We start from the raw sequence: 22,555 nt of genomic DNA on the forward strand, positions 1-22,555 counted from the left end.
TGTGTGGATGGTATTGTTTTGGTCAAGTTTGGAGAATGAGCTTGCAATAAAACATCCTATGGACTTTACGCAGAGTACATACAGACCTAACTGCTATTAGTCTAGTCAAGATGGGGAGCCCGTGGTCTGCCATTGTTAGCCTTCCCACTCCAATTAGTCCCAGCCAGTGTGGACAATCGCCAGGAATGTTTGTTTGCTCCCACAAAAGGCAGTGATGGCCACCAACTTGGGGGGTGTTTAAAACAAGGGTTAGACAAAATCACGGGACGCGTGATTTTGGGATGCGGGTGGCGCTGTGGGTAAAACCTCAGCGCCTAGGGCTTGCCGATCGCATGGTCGGCGGTTCGAATCCCCGCGGCAGGGTAAGCTCCCGTCTTCCGGTCCCAGCTCCTGCCCACCTAGCAGTTCGAAAGCACCCCTAAGTGCAAGTAGATAAATAGGTACCGCTTTATAGCGGGAAGGTAAACGGCGTTTCCATGTGCTGCGCTGGTGCCGGCTCGCCAGAGCAGCTTCGTCACGCTGGCCACGTGACCCGGAAGTGTCTCCGGACAGCACTGGCCCCTGGCCTCTTAAGTGAGATGGGTGCACAACCCTAGAGTCGGACACGACTGGCCCGTACGGGCAGGGGTACCTTTACCTTACCTAGACAAAATCACAGAGGGAAAAGTGACTGATGGTTACTAGCCACGATGGCTATATTCTTCCTCTACTGCTGGAGGCAGCATGCCTCTGAATGCCAGTTGCTAGAAACTGCAAATGGGGAGAGCTGATGCCATACTCGGGTCCTGCTAGCGGGCTGCGCATTGGAACAACTGGCTGGCCATTGTGAGAACAGAACCCTAGACAAGATCAAATTAGTGATCTGGTTTGAAGAAGAATTAAGATGTCCACAGGAAGGTATCGAAGAAATCATGCTACCAGAGACCATCTATGCTTGGAAAAGCCAAAGGCCTCGGGCAGACATGACTGCAGAAGCCACCTTTGATTGCCTGCTACTAGTGAGAGTGCCAGCATGCACATGCTCAGACCAGAACCTTGACATGAACGGAGGCGACTCGGGAAGCCAAGGCCACTAACTTTGCTTTTTTATTGGATGTGCAGCAGACGACAAAAAAAATGCAGCCTCACAGCCAAAAGAAACCAGACAAATGAACGAGTGATGCGCTTTCTCCACGCCACAGCCATCGGCAAAGATAATTAAAAACTTGGGAGGGGGAGCGGGGAGGGAAAGAAGAGAGCAGCTCACAAATGGGAATAACTGCTGAGTGGCAGAGCGATGGGGCCACAATGACTGAGAGGCCACGCCCTGTGCTGGCAGGGTGCTTGATGTGAGCACACACGCATGTATATGTGCGAGAGAGACTAACACACCGCTCAACTGTACAAGTCTCTGCCTCTGACAGAGGGGGTGGGGGCGCCCTTGGACTGCGTTGCCAGCATCCAGAAGTCCCAGCTGCCCTTTTCAACAGGGGAAGGAGGGAGGGCGCAGAGTCAAAATCATCACCGAATTGCGATCAAACCAACATCCATGAGCTTCTGGATTTTCTGAGCAATGACGGGATTCTTCAAGTGTCTGTGGGAAAGGAAAAGAGGAGAGTTGTGTCAAGTCACGACCTTTGCCCCCACCGTGAGGCTGAACCATAGGATGGGAGAAACTGGCAACCCTCCAGGTGTTGCTGGACTTCAACTCCCATCAGCCCCAGCCAGCATGGCCAAATGTCAGGAGCGACGGGAGCTATAGTCCTGCCACACCTGGCTCCCTCTCCCTGCCATAGTGGGATCCTTTTATCAGCATCAAGGCAAGGTTTCACTGCAAGCAACTGACCAGAGGGTTTCAGAGGCCACAGGGCAGCAAGGTGCAACTGGGCACTGCACTGTCAAAGCCAACACACATGTTTAGTCCAGTGCTTCACAAACTTGGGTCTCCAGCTGTTTTTGGACTACAATTCCCATCATCCCTGACCATTGGTCCTACTAGCTAGGGATGATGGGAGTTGTAGTCCCAAATAAACTGGAGTCCCAAGTTTAGGAAACTTTGGTCTAGTCTTTATGGGTGCGTTCTTCAAAGCTTACCTCCACGTCATTTTTTATGCTGAAAAAGCCCCCCTCGGCTTATACTCAAGTGAGGGTCCTTTTGGGCTGCTCCTTCCTCCTCCTTTGCTGCTGGTGGCGGCGGAAGAACAAGCAGCCCGAAAGCACCCAGGTTTGTGGTGTGGTAAACCGGCTTATACTCGAGTCAATAAGTTTCCCCAGTTTTTTGTGGTAGAATTAGGTGCCTCGGCTTATATTTGGGTTTGCTTATACTGGAGTATATACGGGTATTACGTTTATATCTCAACTCCTCCCCCCCCGCCCCGCAATGCCAAAGGACCTCAAAGTGGTGTATATAGATTTCCCCTCCCCATTTTATCCCCCGTGTCTCCCTGTGAGTTCGACTGAGAGACAGTGACTGACTCTGAGTGACACAGCAAGCTTCATGGATACACGGGGATTTGAATCCAGGTTCTAATCTGACACATTAGCCCAGGGTTGGTTAACTTGTTGCCCTGCAGATACTGCTGAACTACAAAAGTCCCATGAGCATCTGGCCAGCATGGCCAATGGCTGGGGATGATGGGAGTTTTTGTTCAGCAGCACCTGGAGGGTCAAAGGTCAGCCACCCCAGCAAGACACTGTCTTGCACATCTTCTCTCTCAACGTCTCTACTTCTCATGTCTCTCATGGCACCACACTCCAAATCTCAGAAACTTTTAACATTTCTGAACGTTTAAGAAGTTCTCAACTGAATCCAGAACAGAAGCATGCAAAATCAGAATAAATGCAAAACAATTGGCCTACATGCTGATCTGTGCTTATTGCTAGACTGCTAAGTGCTCTGTGTCTTTAGTGGCCTTCAACGTCAAACATTCCACTTATAAACTAGAACTTCACTGCCTGTGAAGACAACATGAGGTGGACCAGCACATCATCTGAGCCACCACACAGGCTATGTTAAGAGCCATCACACTACCGTCCACACTGGTGCTTTCTCCCTGCCCTCACTTACTCGCTTAGGGCTTGTGGGTCTTTCTGCATCTGTTCAAGGATCAGCCTCATGGCCGGGTCACTCATGATCTGCTGCACCTCTGGGTCGGCCATGGCACGGCGCTTCACGTCCTCAGGGTTGTCATTGCGGTTGTACTGGGACATGAGGCATCGCTGGTAGCCCTCTGTAGCTTCCTGTAGGAAACAGGCAGGACCATGAGGGCACGTCAAGATGGGTGTTCCTCCGCCCTCCTCCCTTGAATATCTTCACACTAGCAAAATTCTTATTTCTCTGCATTGTTTTTGGCTACACGGCTTTAAGGCGTGATGGAGGGAAAGTTATTCACCACTACCCCCTTGTGGGCCATGAAAATTGTAAAGATAGATTCTGCGTAACGATTGCAACAACCTTCCTGGTGCCCCCTAGAGGCTGCTGGACCACAACTCCCTTCATGCCTTTACCACTGGGACCACGCTGGCTGGGGATGATGGGAGTTCAGCACCAGCTGAAGGGCACCAGGTTGGGGGAGGCAAAAATAGAATCCCCTCCATCCCCAAATTATACCTGAACATTTCTGAATCACCCAATGAGATTGATGGAAAGTAGATTTAGGATACAAGAACATACTTCATAGAATGCATTATTAATTTGTGGGATTCACTACCACCTGATGTGGTGATAGCCCTTGTCTTAAAATAGGATTTTTAAAAATCAGGGAGGCCAATTAACAGTTATTAGCCACAATGGCTAAATGGAAACTTCATGTTCCAAGGCACTGTATCTCTGAATACCACTTTTTTTTTTGAGGGGGAGAGGGAGAAACAGCGTGTGCCCTGCTTGTGGATCTCCCAGAACATCTGGTTGGCCCCTGTAGGAAACAAGAAGCTGGACCACATGAATCTTTGCTGTGTCCTAGAAGGCCTGTTACGTTCTTAGCAAAAACAGATGGGACAGATGAAGTGTGTACAGGTAGGAGGAAAGAAATTAGCCAATTTGCTGAAAGTTCAGAAACACCCCATTTCCAGGAGAACTGATACCACCACCCCCCTTTGAAGGCTGGACTTCACTGGAAAGGCCCTTCCTTCATGACCATGATGAGGTCAGTTTTAATTCCTCCCCACTTGCTATTACCTGTGTTTAAGGGAAGCTCTTTCCCATTTCTCTGCCACAGCTGTATATCCAGCAAGTGCTCACCTTGCAGTTGGAGTCCAGCTCAAGGGCTTTCTGGTAGACATCCATGGCTTTGGTATAATCTTTCATTGCTTCCAGTGCTGCTGCCTTGCGTGTGTAGCCTTTGACTGCAAGCCAAGAGCAAAAGTCATCAAACTTTTGAACTTATTTGCATCTTTTATCCTATTCCTTCATATATCTGTTTGAGTCACCCCACCCCCTTTGTTTATTCAAGCACCTTGTCCCAATTAAGTGCTCTTGCCCCTCTCAGCCCAGATACCGCCTGGTGTTATCTTGAAACAAGGTGCACCCCCCATCACAGCGGGATTTTGCAGATAACTGGCTGCTAAACCTAAACCAACTCTCCAACCATCCCTTAAGCTGCATAACCCCAAGCCCTTGCCTGACGACCTGTTCTTGCCTTTAACCTTCCCAAATCACTTCCTTCCAATTGACATATTCATGTACTTACTGAATGTGGGTTCCAGGCAGATACATTCTTCACAGTCCTGTGGAAGGAAGAGAAGCTGCTTTAAAAATTGATTTTTCAGGAATGAGCGCAAGGCTCATCTGTTCCTTCTCCAGCCATTCCCAGTCAGAAAAGCCTTCTCTCCATTTGCACCCCTGGATGCTTATGCCTCTACTATCAGACTGCCAAGTTTGGGAATGGGAAGGTGGGCAGACGGGATGGAGGTAAGAACAATCCATCTCTACCACTCCTAACCATGGAACCACACTGGGGGCCTAATTAGTCTGCCTAAGTGTGGGATTACCTTCAATTCCAGCAGGCTAGTGGTACCAAAGAATCAGAGATCACCTTCAGAACACCTCCCTGGAGAGGACTATAAAGCTACCAAAACCACATGGATTATCCTGAACCACCTACGGCTGTTTGTGGGTAGATTACAGGCACAACGTTAGCTAGGCCTTGTGCCAAGACACCTGAGCTTATTTCAAGCAGTTGCTTGCAAAGCAGCGATAGGGAACCTGCGGCATTCCAAGAATTGCTGGATTCAAACTCCTATAAGTCACAGGGAGAATGGTCAGGGATGATGAAAGTTCTAGTCCATGACCATCTGGGGGACCAGAGGTTCCCTATCCCTGCTCCTAAGCCTAGTTCACATAAGTGGCAGATGAGGTGGCAAATTTGGGTCTGAACTTCAGATTGCAAAGGTCCTCCTTATAAAAGAGCTCACTGCAAAGAGAAAAGAAGCTGGACACCAACAATGTGGTTTCTTCCATGGCCAGATGACCTCAGCAGCTAGGAGTGTTTCTTGCCAGTTTCAGCTGGCCCACCAGCTATGGCTGTTGCTGCGTGGAAATAGCCTTACCATTGGTGACCTGCCCACCTGACAAAAGTTGGCCTGTGGTAGGTAAGAGTCTGGCTCACTGACTGAATTCAGTCCCCCACTTCTGGTGAAGACAATAGTAAGCATGATGGACTAATGGTTTGGCTCCATACCAAGGCAGCCTCCTACGCCTAGACCTAAAGTTTTTCTTAACTTCTGCGTTGAATTGCCTGCCACAGAGCTCCCAGCCTTGTAGAGGATTTGGGGTGAAATTTAAAGGGGCACATGTGCTGTGCAATGGGAGTGTGTTGTGAGACACAACCAACAGTCCCCTATATTTGGCAGAGGAAGGAAGATACAGGCAGAAAAGCCCCTTTCCAGGAAGTGTGCCCACCAAAACTAATCTAACACTGAGGAACCCAATGAGCTTCTGGTAAGAGCCCTTTCTCCCCAGAACAGAATTTGCACAACACTGGCCTAGGATCCTGACCTTTACTGCTAACTGGAACTCCAGCAATTTGGTGTAACAGGCAGCTCTGTTGCTGTACAGTTTGGCATCGTTGGGGTTGCGTTTGATGGCTTCTGTGTAGTGTTTCATTGCTTGTGGATAGTCCCCTGCGAGGGAAGAAGAATCATTAGCTCATATAGAGGTTTTTTGAAAGATCCAAATTCTCCACACGTTATTTCAATAATCCTTACGAAGGACTGATTAGGCACAGCTAAGTGTGAACTCCATGCTGAGAGACAGTTGACATTTCCTCCATTTCCAACGTTTAGGCTGTGTGTTCAATTTCATGCCTAGCCAAAAAATAGCACCACCCACGGAAAAGAGGGAGCTATTGGCAGGCTTGGCAGAACCAACAAGTTTGCAGAAGAACAAAAACATTCTAAATGTTTGTATTGATAATAATGTTAACTATAACCTAAAGAAGGGAAATCCCCAAAGGCAGCCTAATAAAGACTGGCCATACCATGGAATTCTGAACAGCTGGGGAACCAAAATGGAAAGGCAGGTGAGGCAAGGAATGGAATAGAGGTCCTGATTGATTGCTCCTGTTCACTTCTCTAGCTAGGGATGCTGCTTTCCAGCTCTGCTTCCTGGAGGCAATGGGTTAGCTACTGTGGGGAAGCAGGATGCAGGACTAGATGCAGCAAGGCTTTTCTTGTGTCAATAACCATGTTAAGGTAGGTTAGCATTATCAACCCCATATTGTAGATTGGAGAGGGGGCAGTGTTGGGAGAAAGGAGGCTTATCTAAACCCACTTTGTGAGTTTATGGCCAGATGTGACTTGGGGATCTTACAAAGTCTGCACATTCTTTACCAAAACATCAACTACGAAGGGAGGTCTGGTTCACCAAAGTAAGACTTTTGTTGAATTTTATACCATTCTAACTGGAACAGTATTACTTGCTTTTATAGCTGTTTTTATTGATTGTTATACCTGTACATTATATGAAAGAAATTTTATACAGTGACAAGCAAAATACATTAGTTACATGGCTTAATATACTCTCAGTTCAACACATGCCCTTACAGAAACTCATGTCACTATGGACAGGATAGTTAGGCATCTGGGCCTATTTCTTCTGCAAAAATCGATCACTCAGCTACTCTCGCCAGTATTTCCAAGACAGTCTCTGCAATTAACAAGGAGCCCCCTGCTTTTTGCAGTGGCTACCTCTCAGTACACGGAACAACAATGGACTTGCAAGCACAATCCCTTACCTTTCTGAAAACACTCATTGCCTTTGTTTTTCTCTTCCAGAGCAAGATCAGGATTTATATAGGCGACTCTTTCTTGCTCTTTCAAGATTTTCTCAGCCTGAAACAGAAAGTGAGCTTGAACAGTCCTGTCAGATCTGAGGCAGCAGATTTATGGAGCAGCTAAGCCTTATTGCGTGGATTCAAGGTGTCAGTGCTATTGGAAAATTTTGAGAGAGGGTCCCTATCCTTCCCCAGCAACCCTAACCTAAGAAGACTGATAGCCAACCTTTCAACTGTAAGCAACAGCACACCATATTATCATGGCAGCTTACACACCACCTAACTAAATGAAACAACTTTTGACTAGTCAGAGGACTGCATATAAAGGGGGCAGGAGCAAATGAGTCTCCTGAGAGACTTCAGTAATTCAGCCACATCAATCCTGATATGGCCATAGTTCAGGGGATGTGCGGAAGAGCCTCCTCATCAAATCTCAAAGAAGTAAAGGAGAATGTGTTCCTAAGGAACTGGCACTGAAGCCACATAGGGCTTTAAAATGGTCACAGTCACCCTGGATGTGAATGAATAGCCAGTGTTAACACCTAGGGTCATAGCCAACTATGTTATATTCAAAGTAGAACCACTGAAATTAATAGGTCAGTCAGGGTAGACCAAGGGTTCCCAAATGCTTGTCTGTGGACCACCAGTGGCCCACAAGCTCCAGTCAGGTAGTCCACAGCATGTCTATGGGTTCAATTTTGAAGATGGGAGGCAGCACATTCACTGCATTAAGTATGGTATTCATATTGATTATTGTAAAAAAATTTTGCTACTTTTGATTCTTACGTTGTATTTTATTACAATTTGAATTCTATGAAATTCAAACTAATACAGTAAAATACTGCAAAAAAGTTATAAAAAGACAATTAAAAATCAAACAGCATTTAGCACAGCACATTGCAACAGGCAAAGAAAGCATTGCACAGCCCACCAAAGCTATTAGCAGTTTTCAAATGGATAGTGGGATAAAAAGTTTGGGAATCACTGGCATTGACAATACTGAACTAGATGGACCAAGCCACCTGATTTTAGCATAAGGAAGCACCAGCAGAGACTACGGAGAGGGGTCGCAGTTTGGTTGTAGAAGACATACTGTGCGTGTTGCAGGTCCTAGGTTCAATCCCTGGCATCTCCATTTAAAAGGACCAGCTAGGAGGTGACACGACAGATATGTGCCTGGCGAGCCACTGTCACAGTAAACACTGAGCCAGCTGAACAAATAGTCAAAACCGATAGAAGGCAACTTTCTAAACGTCAAACGTGGTGCCACAGCATCTTCAGTCAAAAAGGAGCAGATAGCAGATGGGAGAGACCCCTCTCTGTGCTCAAGACACTGGGGAGAGCTGCTGCCAATCAGAGTAGACAATTTCTGAACAAGACAGACCAATGCATGGCTGGGAAAAACGGGAGGGCCAGAACTGCATGGGGGAGACAGAGTTTGCAGGTTCGGCTGGAGTATCTAGGGGGTGAGGAGGGTGGATGCTGCTGGACTCCCAACTCTCATCAACCCCAGCCAGCAGGGGTTGGTCAGGGGTAATGGGATTTGTAGGCCAGCCACATCAGGAGTGGGAGAGGTTTCCCAAGCCCGAGCTATAGCAAAGCTCTTGCAAACAAACACTTGCCTGTTGACACTTTTTCAGTACATCCGGAGTCCGGTGTTCAGCCAGAGACTTGTTGTAAAACTGAATGGCTTCCTTGTACTTTTCCTCCTTGAAGTAGGAATTGCCAATCCGGGCATAAGCTCTATGTTCAAGAGAACAAGCCATGGAATGAGCTGCTGGAAAGCATCCAATAGGTGAAGAACCCTGACCCATGATTCCCAGGAGGCTTTGTTGCAGGGGAAGGGCAGGGGCATACAGGACAAAGACAAATCCCATGCTAAGGGATGCTAGGAGAAATAATCTTTATATACATCTATGTTGCGAGCACATTTGGAATACTGTGTACAGTTCTTGCTACTGCTTCTTAAGAAGGATACTGTAAACACAAAAAAGAAAAGAGAAAGGAAGAAAAGAAAAGAGAAAAGAAAGAAAGCAACCAAAATGGATCAGAGGGATGGATCAGGTGTATAAAATTCTGCACTATGTGGAAGAAGTAGATAGAAAGTGTTCTCCCTCTCATAATACTAAAGACCCAGGGTGGATTATCCAGTGAAGGTTATTGGAAGGAGATTCAGGATAAGCAAAAAGAAGTACGTCTTAGAATAATAGAATTTCAGAGTAATTCAGAACTCTTTTGCTTAACATGGGGCTCAAACCCATGACCCTGATATTAAGAGTCTCATGCTCTACCAACTGAGCTATCCCTCATCATGTCTTCACATATGTTAAATGATGGAGTTTGGCTATGACAAGATGCGGTGATAGCTGCCAACTTGGATGGCTTTGAAAAGCGATGAGACAAATTCAAGGAGGGAATTAAGCTATCAAGGGCTACCAGTGGCTGAGAGGGCTATTGCCCTCAGCTCTGCTTGGGGGCCTTCTGGTTGGCCATTGTGGAAAACAGGCTCCAGCTGGGTCAGGCCAAACATCTATCTAGTCCAGCCATCTTTTTACATTTATGTTAGGCAGGCTAGGCAGGGTAGTGATTTTATAGCCCAGCAGAATCTAGGTCACACAGCACCATGCAATAGAGTACATTTCAAGCCGTCATGACTCAAGTTTCCATTCAGCTCATGCATAAAGCTTTATTCAGTCTGCAGTCAGGTCTCATTAGTTCAGGGATGGGAGACCTGTTGCCCTCCAGATACTCTTAGACCACAATTGCCATCATCCCTAACCTGTGGTCACACCGGCTGGGGCTGAAACAAGTCGGAGTCCAACAACTTCTAGAGGGTCACAGGTTCTCCACGTCTCTCACCCCTGCATTAGCTCAACGTCTTAAATTAAGCAATGACGTTTTTAAAAAATCAAATGCTCTACCACATGGCTCAGTGGTGGGTGGAGCCAGAGGGGAAAGTGGGCAGAGCAAAAAATGTGAATGCCACTCACTTGGCAATCTGCCGGTAATCCTCCCGGTTCTCGCGTCCCACTTCAATGGCCTGCTCACACAGTTCCCGGCACTTGTTGTAGTCCCCCTTCTCAAAATACACCGCTACAGGAAAAGGAAGGGGAAAGACACAGTCGTGAACCCCTGATTTCCCAAGACTGGGTGAGCTACAAACGAAGACCTCTGGCTGGGAAATCCATAGCTTCCATCTAGTTTTATTTATTATGAAAATAAAATTTATGCAGCGTTTGGCCTGCTTTCAAGCTATCAGTTCAGGCCTCTGGCAAGAGCAAGCCATCTCTTCAACATTTTGCTCCTAGTCTTTGTCAGAGCAAGTTGCTCATTCCGAGCTATCCATGGTCCCACAACCTTCAACCAGCCTTAACTCCAGCCTCACTGCTTTCTCTGTTAGTACCCAGGAATGGACCAGTGCACGACAATGACCAAACATATGGGGGGGACACAGGGTTCCCACCCCTGGTTTAAAGGAACATTACTGACCTGGTTCAACTCCAGCCCACGCTAAGCTTTGTTTTTTGCCATTTTAAACCTACCATGAGGCTGTTCATGCACCTCAGCTCTGCCTGGGATGGGAAGAATGATGCCCCACAATCTCACCTGCTTGGTTAGTGATGTATGTCATATTGGTTGGATCCAGCTCCTTTGCCTTGTCATAATGCTTCAGGGCTACCTCAAAATCTTTCTTCTTATAAGCCTCATTCCCCAGTTCTTTTTCCTTAAGAGCCTGAAAGGCAACAGACACTCAACTTAATAACTGGTATTGCAGAATGGCAAGACATAATTCAGCCAAAAAATCTCCACCTTGCCAGAGACAGCATTTCTTATGTGTAAGTGTATTTCAAGGATGGCCATTTGAACCTGCCCAGTGTTTGAGATCAGTTGAGACCCTGAAAAACCACACCCCTCACCCCAACTTCAGGTGTTAGGTGTGCAGCTACCAGAGAGCTTTATGGTTCTGGCATCCCAGCTGTGGAATACCCCCCATAACAGATCTGCTTGTTACAGACACCAATATATTTTGTGGGCCTGGTGAAAGCTGCAGCATTCCTTTAATGAGGATATTTTGATACTGCCACATTTTTCTGATAATGGATTTCTGATGTATTTTAATACCATTATTTATCAATTACATTCCCATTCCATCCAGTGGCTGATATTCTGGGCAGTTCACCAAAATAGCATAGGGTTCTTTTGAACCAAGTGATACTCAAAGTAGACCCACTGAAGTTCATGGACCTAAATTTGCCATGTTGATTAATTTCACTGGGTCATGTTAGACCTAATCTGTAAGATATAAGAGTAAAGGTAAAAAAAAGGTAAAGGACCCCTGGACGGTTAAGTCCAGTCAAACTATAGGGTTGCTGTGCTCATCTCACTTTCAGGCCAAGGGAACCGGCATTTGTCCACAGCCAGCTTTCTGGGTCATTGGCCAGCATGACTAAAGTGCTTCTGGCGCAACGGAACAGAGTGACGGAAACCAGAGCGTATAGAAACGCCGTTTACCTTCCCACTGCAGCAGTACCTATTTATCTATTTGCACTGGAGTGCTTTCAAACTGCTAGGCGGGCAGGAGCTGGGACAGAGCAACAGGAGCTCACCCTGTTGTGGTGATCGGCAAGCCCAAGAGGTGATCGCCACCCACTCCCTTAAGTACGAGTTTTTGATTACTGTGTATTAATTTTGATTTTATGTACCCTTGGTATTTTGTATGGTATGTTTAATAAGACCTGTGATAAGATGACAGCTATAAAAAAGCTTTTAAGAAAAGGTAGCCAGTCAATATATCTTCTGAATAAGGTACATAGTGCTGAGACTGAGCACTCTACTGTTGCAGCCAAGTCTCCTGGGCCAGCCAGTACCTGCTTCTTATTCTCCGGCAGATCTTCCTCCATGGGTTCTGGCTTGGGCTCCTTCTTGGGGGGTGGCGGAGGGGGTGGAGACATCGCTTCGTCCTCATCATCTGCACTGGCCAAGTCAACTCCAAGTAGCACCCCAAGGGTTGTCATCACCCGCGGGTCCTTTAGTTTCCTGTCACGAAGGCAGGCCACAAAATGGGTCATGAAGAAATGCAGCTTGGTGGATTAAGTGCTTGAGACCCGAGGTTGCAACCAATGTTGGTCTGGCTCAGAACAGACCCACTGAAATCAATGACTGATGCAGGTCCATTCATTTTAATTAGACTACTCTGAATAAGATACAGGTGGATGTAGCCCCCAGGATCTAGTTTTGCGCAAGTCAGTGTCAGACTCCATTTTCTAACTGTAAGGCTACTGAATACTCCAGCAGCTTTGAGGGGCAGCTATGTTTCTGTGATTTTTCTGAAATGGACCAAGTCCATCAATTTTATGAAAGACTGTCTTAAAAGACACCCTGTTTAAGGCTCTTTGAGGTTTTTGCTACAAACTTCCTATGAAACTGAAGATCCTTGTGCTGAACGCCACCCACATTAACTCAATTTCCAATACTATGCACGAAGCAGGTTTTTTTCCTGGTTGCTGTCAGACTTCAAGCACATTAAAAAAGTAAATATGAACCCTTAGTTAGAAATTTAGAGGTGCTCCTGGATCTAGCTCTCTCATTCGAACTACAACACCATCCATACTGGCTCTCAATAATTTTTCATTCCAGCAGACTTTTAATATACCAGGTTGAAGACATTCTGCTGAACACTATGTTTTACCTGAAATGCCTCAGTTATATTTTTACTTCTGCTATATTCTACTATTGTGATTTAAATATTTCTTAAGCTGCCTTGCGTAATTCCTATATCCTGGAATTCCTTTTAATGGTGTTCCCTTCAAGCGGTACAGGTGCCATGACAACCTCAAACTGCCCTTCTGTCAAGTACACAAAATTATTAACTGATAGTTAAATTATATCCACACATACAAAAGCAATGTTATCTGTGAATGCCAAAATACTGGTGATGAGAAGCAGGATAAGACAGTCACCACCAAGCCCCACTTATGAGCTCCCAGGAACATTTAGCAAGCTGTGAGATAGAATTCTGGGCCTGATGAGTCTTGGGCATGACTCGGAAAGACAATCCTACAACATACAATTCCCAACTCCCACTCCAGGCACTTACGCCCCCAGGTCTGAAGGCTTGTTGCGGAGCTGCTCGATCAGTTCTCTGTAGCTCGGATCACTGAGCAAGCCTCTTGTGCGGGGATCACTCTCCAGCTTCTGATAAAGGTTGGGCAAGTTGAAAGGGTTCATGAGATTCCGTTCTGAAGGATGACCAGGGCAGGGGAGAGAAGAAAGGCATTATCAGTTTTGAGTGACACACAGCAGCATTCTTGACAACAGGGCCTTCCCTGCCCTCCACCATCTGTAAGCTCTGGGAAAACCCAGGGGGAAGATTACGTCATGGAAGGTGTGAGGTTCCTGCTGCCACATGCCCACATTATTCACATCTTTCAACAGCTAGACTGTGTGGAAACAGCAGCGCTGCTGAATACCTGTGGTCCCCGAGCTAAGGAAACACAGAAAGCCCAGTCCTACAGTTCTGACTCACACTAATGAGACTGAAGCCCAGCTATCTGCAAGATCTAAATTCCTTCTGTAATAGGTGTCTGCACCCACTGCAGGTCTTGAAGATAGCCTGTAGCTATCTTATCCATGCAATCTAGGGAAGCCTTTGCCAACCTGGTGCCCTCCATGACAGTGTTGTCTAGGGCTGATGGAAGCTGCAGTCCAAAACATCTGGAGGGCACCAGGTTAAAGAAGGCTTTGATAAGGAAATAGAAGCACTCTTTCCTTCATCTTGAGTGAGTTCAGCTGGTGGAGCAAATGCACCAGGTGTTCTCACAGCTTCAGGCACTGAAGAGCTGTAGCTTCATGATTTTCTGCCAAGTAAAAGGGTATTGGGGTGTTTGGTTGTGCTAGAGATGCACCATGATGTTTCTTCTCTGCGCTCCTCCTAGCAGTCATTCCTCCTCTAGTCACTGCTATGGATGCCCAACCTGTCGGTCTCCAGAAATTCTGTGTCACTCAAGAGCTCTCTCCCTTTCTGTGGTTTCCAGAAACTGGTATTCAGAAATGTTACTGTCTCCAACTGTGCAGGCTTCTGGCCATCATGGCTAGAAGCCTTGGATAGCCCTCTCCGCCATGAATTTGTCCAATTCACTTTTAAACCCACCATCACTGCCTCCTATGATAATGCGTTCCATAGTTTAACTACACACAACATAGTGCTTTCTATTATCTGTCCTGAATCTTCCAACATTCAGCTTCAAGGGATTTCCACAAATTCTAGTTCTGAGGGAGAAAAACTTTTCTCTAGCCAATTTCTCCATGCCATGCATAATTTGATAAACTTCTATCATGCCGCCTCTTGTCTTTAAACTAGGAAGTCCCAACACTACAACATTTCTTCATGGAGGAGTTGCTCCATCCCCTTATTTGGGGATGTCCTTTTGTAACTCTACATTATCCTTTTTGAGGCGAGGCCACCAGAATGGTACACAGTAGTTATGCTCTTATGCTGAGCATTTGAAAAGCTACATTTTAAATTCTATTTTAACCTGTATTTTAATTAACTGGTATTTTTTGTTTTTGTTCCCCCCACCCCAATTATGTTTTATTGTAATTTTATTAGTGTTAGCCGCCCTGAGCCCGGTTCTGGCTGGGGAGGGCGGGGTATAAATAATAATTATTTATTAAATCAAATCATTTTAAGATCCAACAGTCTTCAAAGCTCAGCTGTGTCGCTTAAGCTCTCCCAACTCAGATCTGTTTCCAGACAGATGTCAAGTGGGGCTCTCACAACTGACAAGCAACCACCAAGAAAACCTTCATGACTTCACTGGAAAAGCATGTGCCATCACGACATGGCCCTCTTATCAACAGTCAAATCCAGCTATATGTGTATTTGATGCTCTTCAATTTTATTATTGAAATCTGCATCACAACCCCTGTAACAAAGCCATTTCCCTTTGTGGTACAGGGTAGAGGCAGGGAAGGTTACTGAAATCAGTTGTCCAGTAGTTATGAAGCTTCATCAGCATGGATCCCCTTACACCAGCTTTCCCCAATCTGCTGCCCTCTAGATGTCAGGGGACTCCAACTCCCATCAGCCTCAGCCAGCATGGCCAGTGAGAGCTGCAGTCCAATAACACCTGGAGGGCAGCAAGGATGGGGAACACTGCCTTTCCTAGGCCAATTTATCCAATTCTTTGTCATGGGATAATTTCTCAAACTTCCATGTCACGTTAGCCACAGAACTAGTTCATGTAGGCAAGTCTTAAGAGATAAGGAAGGAAGCAGATCTGGGTGTGACTTCCATCACCTGCATGCCTAGACTCCATGTTTTGCAGCCCTTCCTTCAACTGTGCGTTGCCTGGTTCATGTTTCAGCCCTTCTGCATATGTCTTCTTGGCCTCTTCAAAGCGGTTCAGAAATTCCAAGGCAGCTGCCTTTCGGGAATAGCCCTGAGAAGAGAAGAAGAGCAGCCAGGTCAGCAAATACGGTATGAGACAAGGCAGAGCAGCCAATATATCAGTTTTCCAAAACTGACATGAAGGACTATACAAAACTCTAATTCACCCATGCTTGAAGGCAGCTACTTGCCTAAATGACTATGCCAACTACCAGTTGTTGTAAACCAATGCAACAGTTGCAAGAACCTTCTTTAGCCTGCAGACCTTGCATATGCAACAGTGGTGCATGACACACTTTGGGCCAAGTATCTGCAGTGTGGTGCAGTAGGTTAGACCTGGGTTCAAATCCCTACTCAGCCATGGAATTCACTGGGTGACATCAAGCCAGTTACTTATATCTCAGTCTGACTTACCTCAGGATAGGGGTGGGGGAGAGCAATTTATGCTCCCCCGAGTGCCTTAAAAGGATAAAAATGTAGTAGGAACTTCAATAATGAATTTTTTTTCTTTTGTTATTGTCTACACTGACCGATAGTGGCTCCCCCAAATTCCATTCAAATGAGAATCTTACCCAACCCTGCCTGAAGATGCTGAGGACTGGACCTTTTACATGCAGAGGATATGCTTTACCACTGAGCTACACAGTGCTTCCCCAGCGCGCACACACAGCTGGAAGAAAATGCCACGCCTGAACTGCAGTGACTTCATTGCCAGGCATTTAATGCCCACTTCTCTCTTGTTCCTTGTGAAGTGAGGGAGGGCAAAGCCTTGGGGCTCTCATTCTGGAATCACAAGTCCACCAAACAGAATAATGGTATATGGCAAGGATTGGGGAAACCTTCACCCTCCATACGTTGCTGAACTACAACTCCCATTGCCCTTGGCCTTGCTTGCTGGGGCTGATGGGAGTTGACAATTCAGTAACGTCTGAAGAGCCAAAAGGTTTCTCACACCTGGTGTATGGAATGGGCATTTCTCCATAGCTGTGTCATGTCTCCTTGGCTAGAAGAGGGTTCCCCACCTTGCCCCACTCTGGCTTCAGTTCAATTGTCTTGCAAGCATCTTCCAGGGCTTTCTGATATTCGCCTTTCTTGGCATAAGCAGCAGACCGATTGCTGTACAGCACATGATTGGCAGAATCCAATTTGATGGCCTCCGAGTAGTGCTTGATAGCTTCTGCTGTGTTGCCTGAGCTCAGGGCTTTGTTACCCTTCTCTTTCAATTCATTCACCTGGTGGGAATTAAAAAAAGAAGTCAAAAGCTTGCTGAGGATTCCGTGCACTAGTAACCCAGAAAAAGAACCTATTGCTCCAGTGAACTACTTCTTACCAAACTCTGAGCATCCCAGATGAGTAAACACCTGATTCTAACTCCCACTGCTGCTATAACCTTGAATTGAGGCATTTTTGCTAAAAATTGGAGTTTGATGGTCAGCAAGCAAAAGGCCCTCCTCTCTTCAGCAGACTTTTTTCAGTTGTTTTTTTGGGGGGGAGGGGGAGAAAGTAAGTTTCTGGCCTCTGAAAGTTTATTGCACACCCATTTTCAGCTACTTACCCAAGGCAAAACACACAACTTATAGTAATAATACATCAATGCAATTTTTACATCTCTAGTTGCAATCCTAGCAAAAGCGCCAAAAGGTAGGTCATCATTACTTATCCCCCTCCTCTCAAGCTTTCCAGCTCCTTCTGTGGGATACAGGGTTAGCAAAAGCACCTGACTTTGGAATGGCTTGCCTCTTGCACTCCCATGGTGTGATTTTGCCTTTTTACATTTGATTGATGCTTTATGGCATTTTTGTACAGTGGTACCTTGGATTAAGAACTTAATTCGTTCTGGAGGTCCATTCTTAACCTGAAACTGTTTTTAACCTGAGACACCACTTTAGCTAATGGGGCCTTCCGCTGCTGCCGCACATTTTCTGTTCTCATCTTGAAGCAAAGTTCTTAACCCGAGGTACTGGGCTAGCGGAATCTGTAACCTGAAGCGTCTGTAACCTGAGGTACCACTGTATTTTGTTTTGATATGCTCTTCACCACTTCGGCAGCCTTTTAACCAGAAAGCAGCATATAAAGAGTTGGGGGGAATTGCAGATGGAGGGGCTGAGGGTGGCTTGTGAGTTAAGGACAGATGCAAGATGTGAACCAAGGAATTCGACATTTTGTAGCTCAGTCTCTTAACCTCTTAGCCACTAAGCAGGGACAGGGAGAAAATGGGTCATGATTAACTGGCCGAGTTTCCCATTCCCAACTGCTTAACAATAGCAACAAAAAATGACTTTCCCACCTAAATTAGGTTGCTGAAATTAAGAAAGTACTGAACACAAATCCCAAGACTTGGAATATGTTCAGAGGCACCCTGCTCCTTAACTCTTACTCTATCTTTTGTACTTGACCAGGCATAGGAAAACCTGGCCCTCCAGCTGTTTTGAGACTACAATTCCCATCATCCCTGACCGCTGGTCCTGTTAGCTAGGGATGGTGCGAGTTGTAGTCCTAAAACATCTGGAGGGCTGAGTTTGCCTATGCCTGTACTTGACTTTCATTGGTAGATCTTGGGAATGTGCTTTTGTTTTGTTTTTTAAAAAAGACCTCCAAGTCTGCCTACCTCAGACTATAGCAACTGTAAGAAATAAACAGACTTCAGCTAATGAAATCTGTACAGTGTGGCAACAGTTGTTAAGTGGTTCAGGTTTAGGTTTCTTGTACTCTAAATATCTGCAATAAGACACCAATTCTCAACCATCACTGCCAGATAGAAGTCAGTTGTTGGGCATTCCATTTTACAAGGCTCCACAATCCACCTGGCTGAATTTAGCTGCCAGGGCTTATGTTGCACAGGACTGCATTCAAATATGCATCTCTATAGGGAATAATATGTTGCACTTCTTTGCAGTTTCATATGACACAGAAAGTGTTGAACCCTCTATTGCTTACAAGTGGGCGCACTTTTCTTCTTATGAGTGACAGATGTGAGACACTTCTTTCCCACCTGAAGGTGAGTAAGTTGGCCAAAGCTATTCCCAGCGACTGTTTCCCTCTAGAAAGAAATGACGTGAGCCTGAGGGACAGGCCCCCAGGTATGAGTCACCGCCTCCACAGGTAGCCAAGGGAGTTGAAACTGCAGCATCTGCAGCCCAAATGAATTAGCAGCCCACCATCTGCTGATGCAAATAGAATGTTGTCCCTGCTGTGTCCATGGCTGCTCCTAAGGGGGACAGGAAGCTGGAGGCAGCTCCCTCTGAATCACGGCTCTATTCAGATAGGGGTTGCTTGCTGAAATTACAGACAGCCAAGGGGAAAACAATCTCCACTTAGCTGCATTAATTTGGGACAAAACGTTCAGGCTACACATGTAAGGATTTTAGAGCCCTTTCAGTCTTAGAGGGAGACACAGCTGTACAATAAAACACAGCAAGATGTCACATGCAGAAAGGGCACAAATTGGCAGGCAAGGCATGGAGGTGGTAAACTTTCTCTAGAAGAAGCATATTACCCTACAGCCACACACCAAACATTTAGGAGGGACAGTGGGGAGAGAAAGAAAGCTGAGGCCAGTATTGTGAATTTATGCAGGTGGACTACAGCCAGGTTGCCATGGTATAACCTTGGCAGATTCACCTAAACACTCGGCGCAACGGGCTCTGTTTTTCACCTGCCAGTGTGGAATCACCACCTTGCTAAGCTTGAGGCCTGTTTTGTTGAAGATTACTTTCTTCCTATACCCATTTTCACAGACAAAAGACACACTTAACAATTTGGAATGGGGAGGCAGCTCCTATGTCAGGAAGTGAGCTGGCACCATAGCTCAGTGGTATACCACATGCTTTGCAAGCAAAATGCTTTAGGTTTACAGTAGTTCCAATTTAAAAGGCTCTTTGCTAAGAAGACTGGGAAAGACCTTAGTGCAACAGTTGCTAGTCACAGGAACTGCCTTACGAAGAATCAGGTTGTTGGTCCATCTAACTCAGGACTGTCTACACTGTCTAGCAGTGGCTCTCCAGGGTCCCAGGTAAAAGCCATTCCCAGCCCCTACTGGGAGATGTGAGGGTCTGAACCTAGGAGCTTTTGGATACAAAGAACGGGTCTCTACTGTTGACCACGGCCATCACTCCCAAGTGTGACAGCAATTCCTACCTCAAAAGTTTCCTTCTAGCAGGTGCCAAACATGCTGCAACATGCAGGCTGAGATCTGCTCAGAAGGCTCCTTTGGAAAACAAACAGGCTTTTTAAAAGCTGCAATGCCCCACTGAGCCTTGCTCAGCCTACCTTTTTGCTTCATCTCACAAGGGTTATAAAGCTGCATCCGCACCTAAAGCACTTCACTCAGAAAACTGCCATCAACTTGCTCATACTACCAAAACTATACAATTCACCTAGAAATATAGGAAGCTGCCTTTACTGGATCAGAACTTTGGTCCATCTAGCTCAGCACTGTATACACAAGACTGGAAGGCCTACAGCTTTACACCATACCAACTTCCAAGTCCTACCTAGAGATACCAGGAATTACAGCTGGGATCTTGTACCAACAGAGTAAGAGCTACATTATTAAGCTACAGTCCTTTCCTAGTTCCAACGGTTCCACACATACTGTCACCATGTGCCCCTAAAGCTACTCTACAGATCTTCCTGCAAGATTATTCCTGCCGCAATCCAGGCCTTAGGAATCACAACCCCTAGTGGAGCTTCCATAAATATTAAATATCAAATTTCCAAAATGAGGTAGAGCTTTTGGCATTTGTGCTATTTTAATTGCATGCTCCACAACAGGCTACCCTATCTCCCAAAATCCATCAGGCTGCTACATCTTATTCAAGATGTCTGTCAAGACACTGCTTCCCTCATGGGCTCCACCTCAAAGACTGCATCCCAGGACTGAGGAAGAAGGTGAGGATTTCAGCTTGGGAGGGGAATACTGTGGTGAGGAACAGTGCCGAGTGGGAAATGGGGATTACCTGAGGAGCAGTACTAGCTGCATTGGTGTGGGGCATAGCTTGAGGGGTAGGCTTTAGAAATAAACTTATGCACATAAATTACCTGTGATGGTTCAAGAGTCCACTCACAGTAGATCCATACCATACATTTAAAGCACACCCAATACACATTTAAAACTCATGACTTCCCCCAAAGAATCCTGGGAATCGTAGTTTGTTAGAGATGCTGTGAACTGTAGTTCTGTGAAGGGAAAAACTACAGTTCCCAGAATTCTTTGGAGAAAGTCATTAAGTTTTGAATGTATGGTATGGCACCGTCTTCAAACCATCACAGATTACTTATTAATATAAGTTTTTTCCTACAAAACCGAGCTCGCAAACCATGCTGCAAGGAGCCTTGCCTCAAGCTCTAACTCTGTAGCCGCCTTTTTAATGGTCTATCATTCTCATGACCTCTTTGATGATACAGACCTTAATTCCCATCCTCCAATGACATTATTGGTTCAATGACCCCTGCAATCAAGGGTTATATACATTTTGTGAAATTAATAAATCAAGCTTCTTGCGATCCCTCACAGAAATCTAGTTCCTCTGCCCCACACACTACTGAATCCACCAGCCCCACAAACCCTGCCATTCAGCCCTCCAATTCATATGCCATGGCCCCTTCCCCCTACACTCCTAGCCCTGCCGTGATACCCCAGGACCCCTAATTCGGATGTAGCCCCATCAACTACAGTATGTATTTGCTGAAAACCCCTCCATGATGTCTGGCAGAGAGCCCATAAACCTTCCCCACTTCAGACCTTACAAGCCTAGCCTTCCCCCCCGCAGACCCCCTTCCCCATCTCAGATCTTCACACGAGGCCTTGCAGAGCCCTTTATTTCTTTATCCCTTCAGGACCTTCGCAGTTCAGCCACTCCCCCCCCCCCGCAGAAGGCCCCTTATGAGGAGGTAGTCTTGCTCCCTTCAATATCCCCTCATGACCTGACCCACGAAGGCTTCCCATAATGCTTTGCAGGTATAGCCGCCCCCTCTTCGCAATCATCCCGTCAAAAACTACCCGAGACCCCCTTCCCATTCCTAACACCCCCCTCAGTCCTTCCCATTATCCTTTGCCCCGACCACCTTTTCAAAAAGAAACCCCCTCTCCCGTCAGAACCCCTTTCCCCCCAGAATCCCTTGCAAAAAATAATCTCAGCAGCACCTCACACCACATTTTCTCCCCCTCTCTCCCCTTCCCGAGACCCCCTCTAGCACCGCCACCTTCCCATGAGCCTTTGCGGTTACTAAAAAGCTCCAGCCACTTCGCCCACCTTCTCCATGGCGCCGGCCAAGTCTCCCGCGCCACCGCTGCCGCTTCTAGTTAAGCCTTTCCTCCTTCCTGCGCCCGCCTTTCCTTTTTCCCACCAGCCTTCTGGAACCTGCTAGAACCCTCCAGTCCCCGCCCCTGCCTTCTTATTGGATCCCGCCTGGCGCGAGGCCGCGCCCGCTACCCCCCTCATAGGGCGAAGGGGGAAAGGCGGGGTCTCACCCTGATAGAATATCCGTCCTCGGCACGCGCTATTGGCCCCAACGCTTGACAGGCCCGAGCGGGGCGGAGCTTGATAACGGCAATTGGTGTGCGTCGCTGTGTCATTTGCCAAGCGGCGGCCTCGTTCCTCTGGAACGTCCCGCCTTCGGGTTTCATTGATCAAAGCTGCGCTGCGCTCCTATTGGGTAGACCGTGAGTTGGAACGTCAGCACAGGCTGCGCCCATTGGCTGGAGCTTTGTTCGGATTTCTCCGCCTCCCCATCTTTCTTATTTCCAGATTTTTCCTCGTGGGGACGTCCTTGAACACTTGGAAAAAAGTGGCATACAGTAATGCCTTCCCCCCCCCCCCCTTTTCCAAATGGTGAACGGAAGTCTCTCACATTGTGTTTCTATAATTTCTATTATCATATCATACATGCAACGCAGTTATAAACAAAATTAAAA

At 46.6% G+C, this 22,555-nt stretch overlaps 1 protein-coding gene across 1 annotated transcript; it reads right to left on the reverse strand.

Moving 5' to 3' along the window:
* Nucleotides 1–1,063: 1,063 nt before the first annotated feature.
* On the reverse strand, nucleotides 1,064–22,109 carry STIP1 (stress induced phosphoprotein 1). Its single transcript, XM_083591739.1, has 14 exons — nucleotides 21,894–22,109; nucleotides 16,662–16,871; nucleotides 15,550–15,691; nucleotides 13,348–13,489; nucleotides 12,119–12,287; nucleotides 10,857–10,983; nucleotides 10,241–10,343; nucleotides 8,873–8,993; nucleotides 7,212–7,308; nucleotides 5,975–6,099; nucleotides 4,668–4,704; nucleotides 4,220–4,323; nucleotides 3,047–3,219; nucleotides 1,064–1,573 (listed from the first exon to the last, which is right to left on the reverse strand). Exons 1-14 carry the CDS (start codon nucleotides 21,900–21,902, stop codon nucleotides 1,501–1,503), a joined length of 1,632 nt encoding a protein of 543 aa, XP_083447865.1. The 5' UTR covers nucleotides 21,903–22,109; the 3' UTR covers nucleotides 1,064–1,500.
* Between the last annotated feature and the right edge of the window lie 446 nt (nucleotides 22,110–22,555).

Source organism: Podarcis filfolensis (genome assembly GCF_964270895.1).
Source record: "Podarcis filfolensis genome assembly, chromosome: 16".
Lineage (NCBI taxonomy): Eukaryota > Metazoa > Chordata > Lepidosauria > Squamata > Lacertidae > Podarcis > Podarcis filfolensis.

Bases quoted from the DNA above. Each gene is read 5' to 3' on its own strand.
- STIP1 (XM_083591739.1), bottom strand. The intron at 15,692-16,661 runs GTGGGGAACCCT...TTCTCTTCTCAG, and splicing joins TGAAGCCAGAGTGGGGCAAG to GGCTATTCCCGAAAGGCAGC. The intron at 4,324-4,667 runs GTAAGTACATGA...CTTGGCTTGCAG, and splicing joins CTGCCTGGAACCCACATTCA to TCAAAGGCTACACACGCAAG.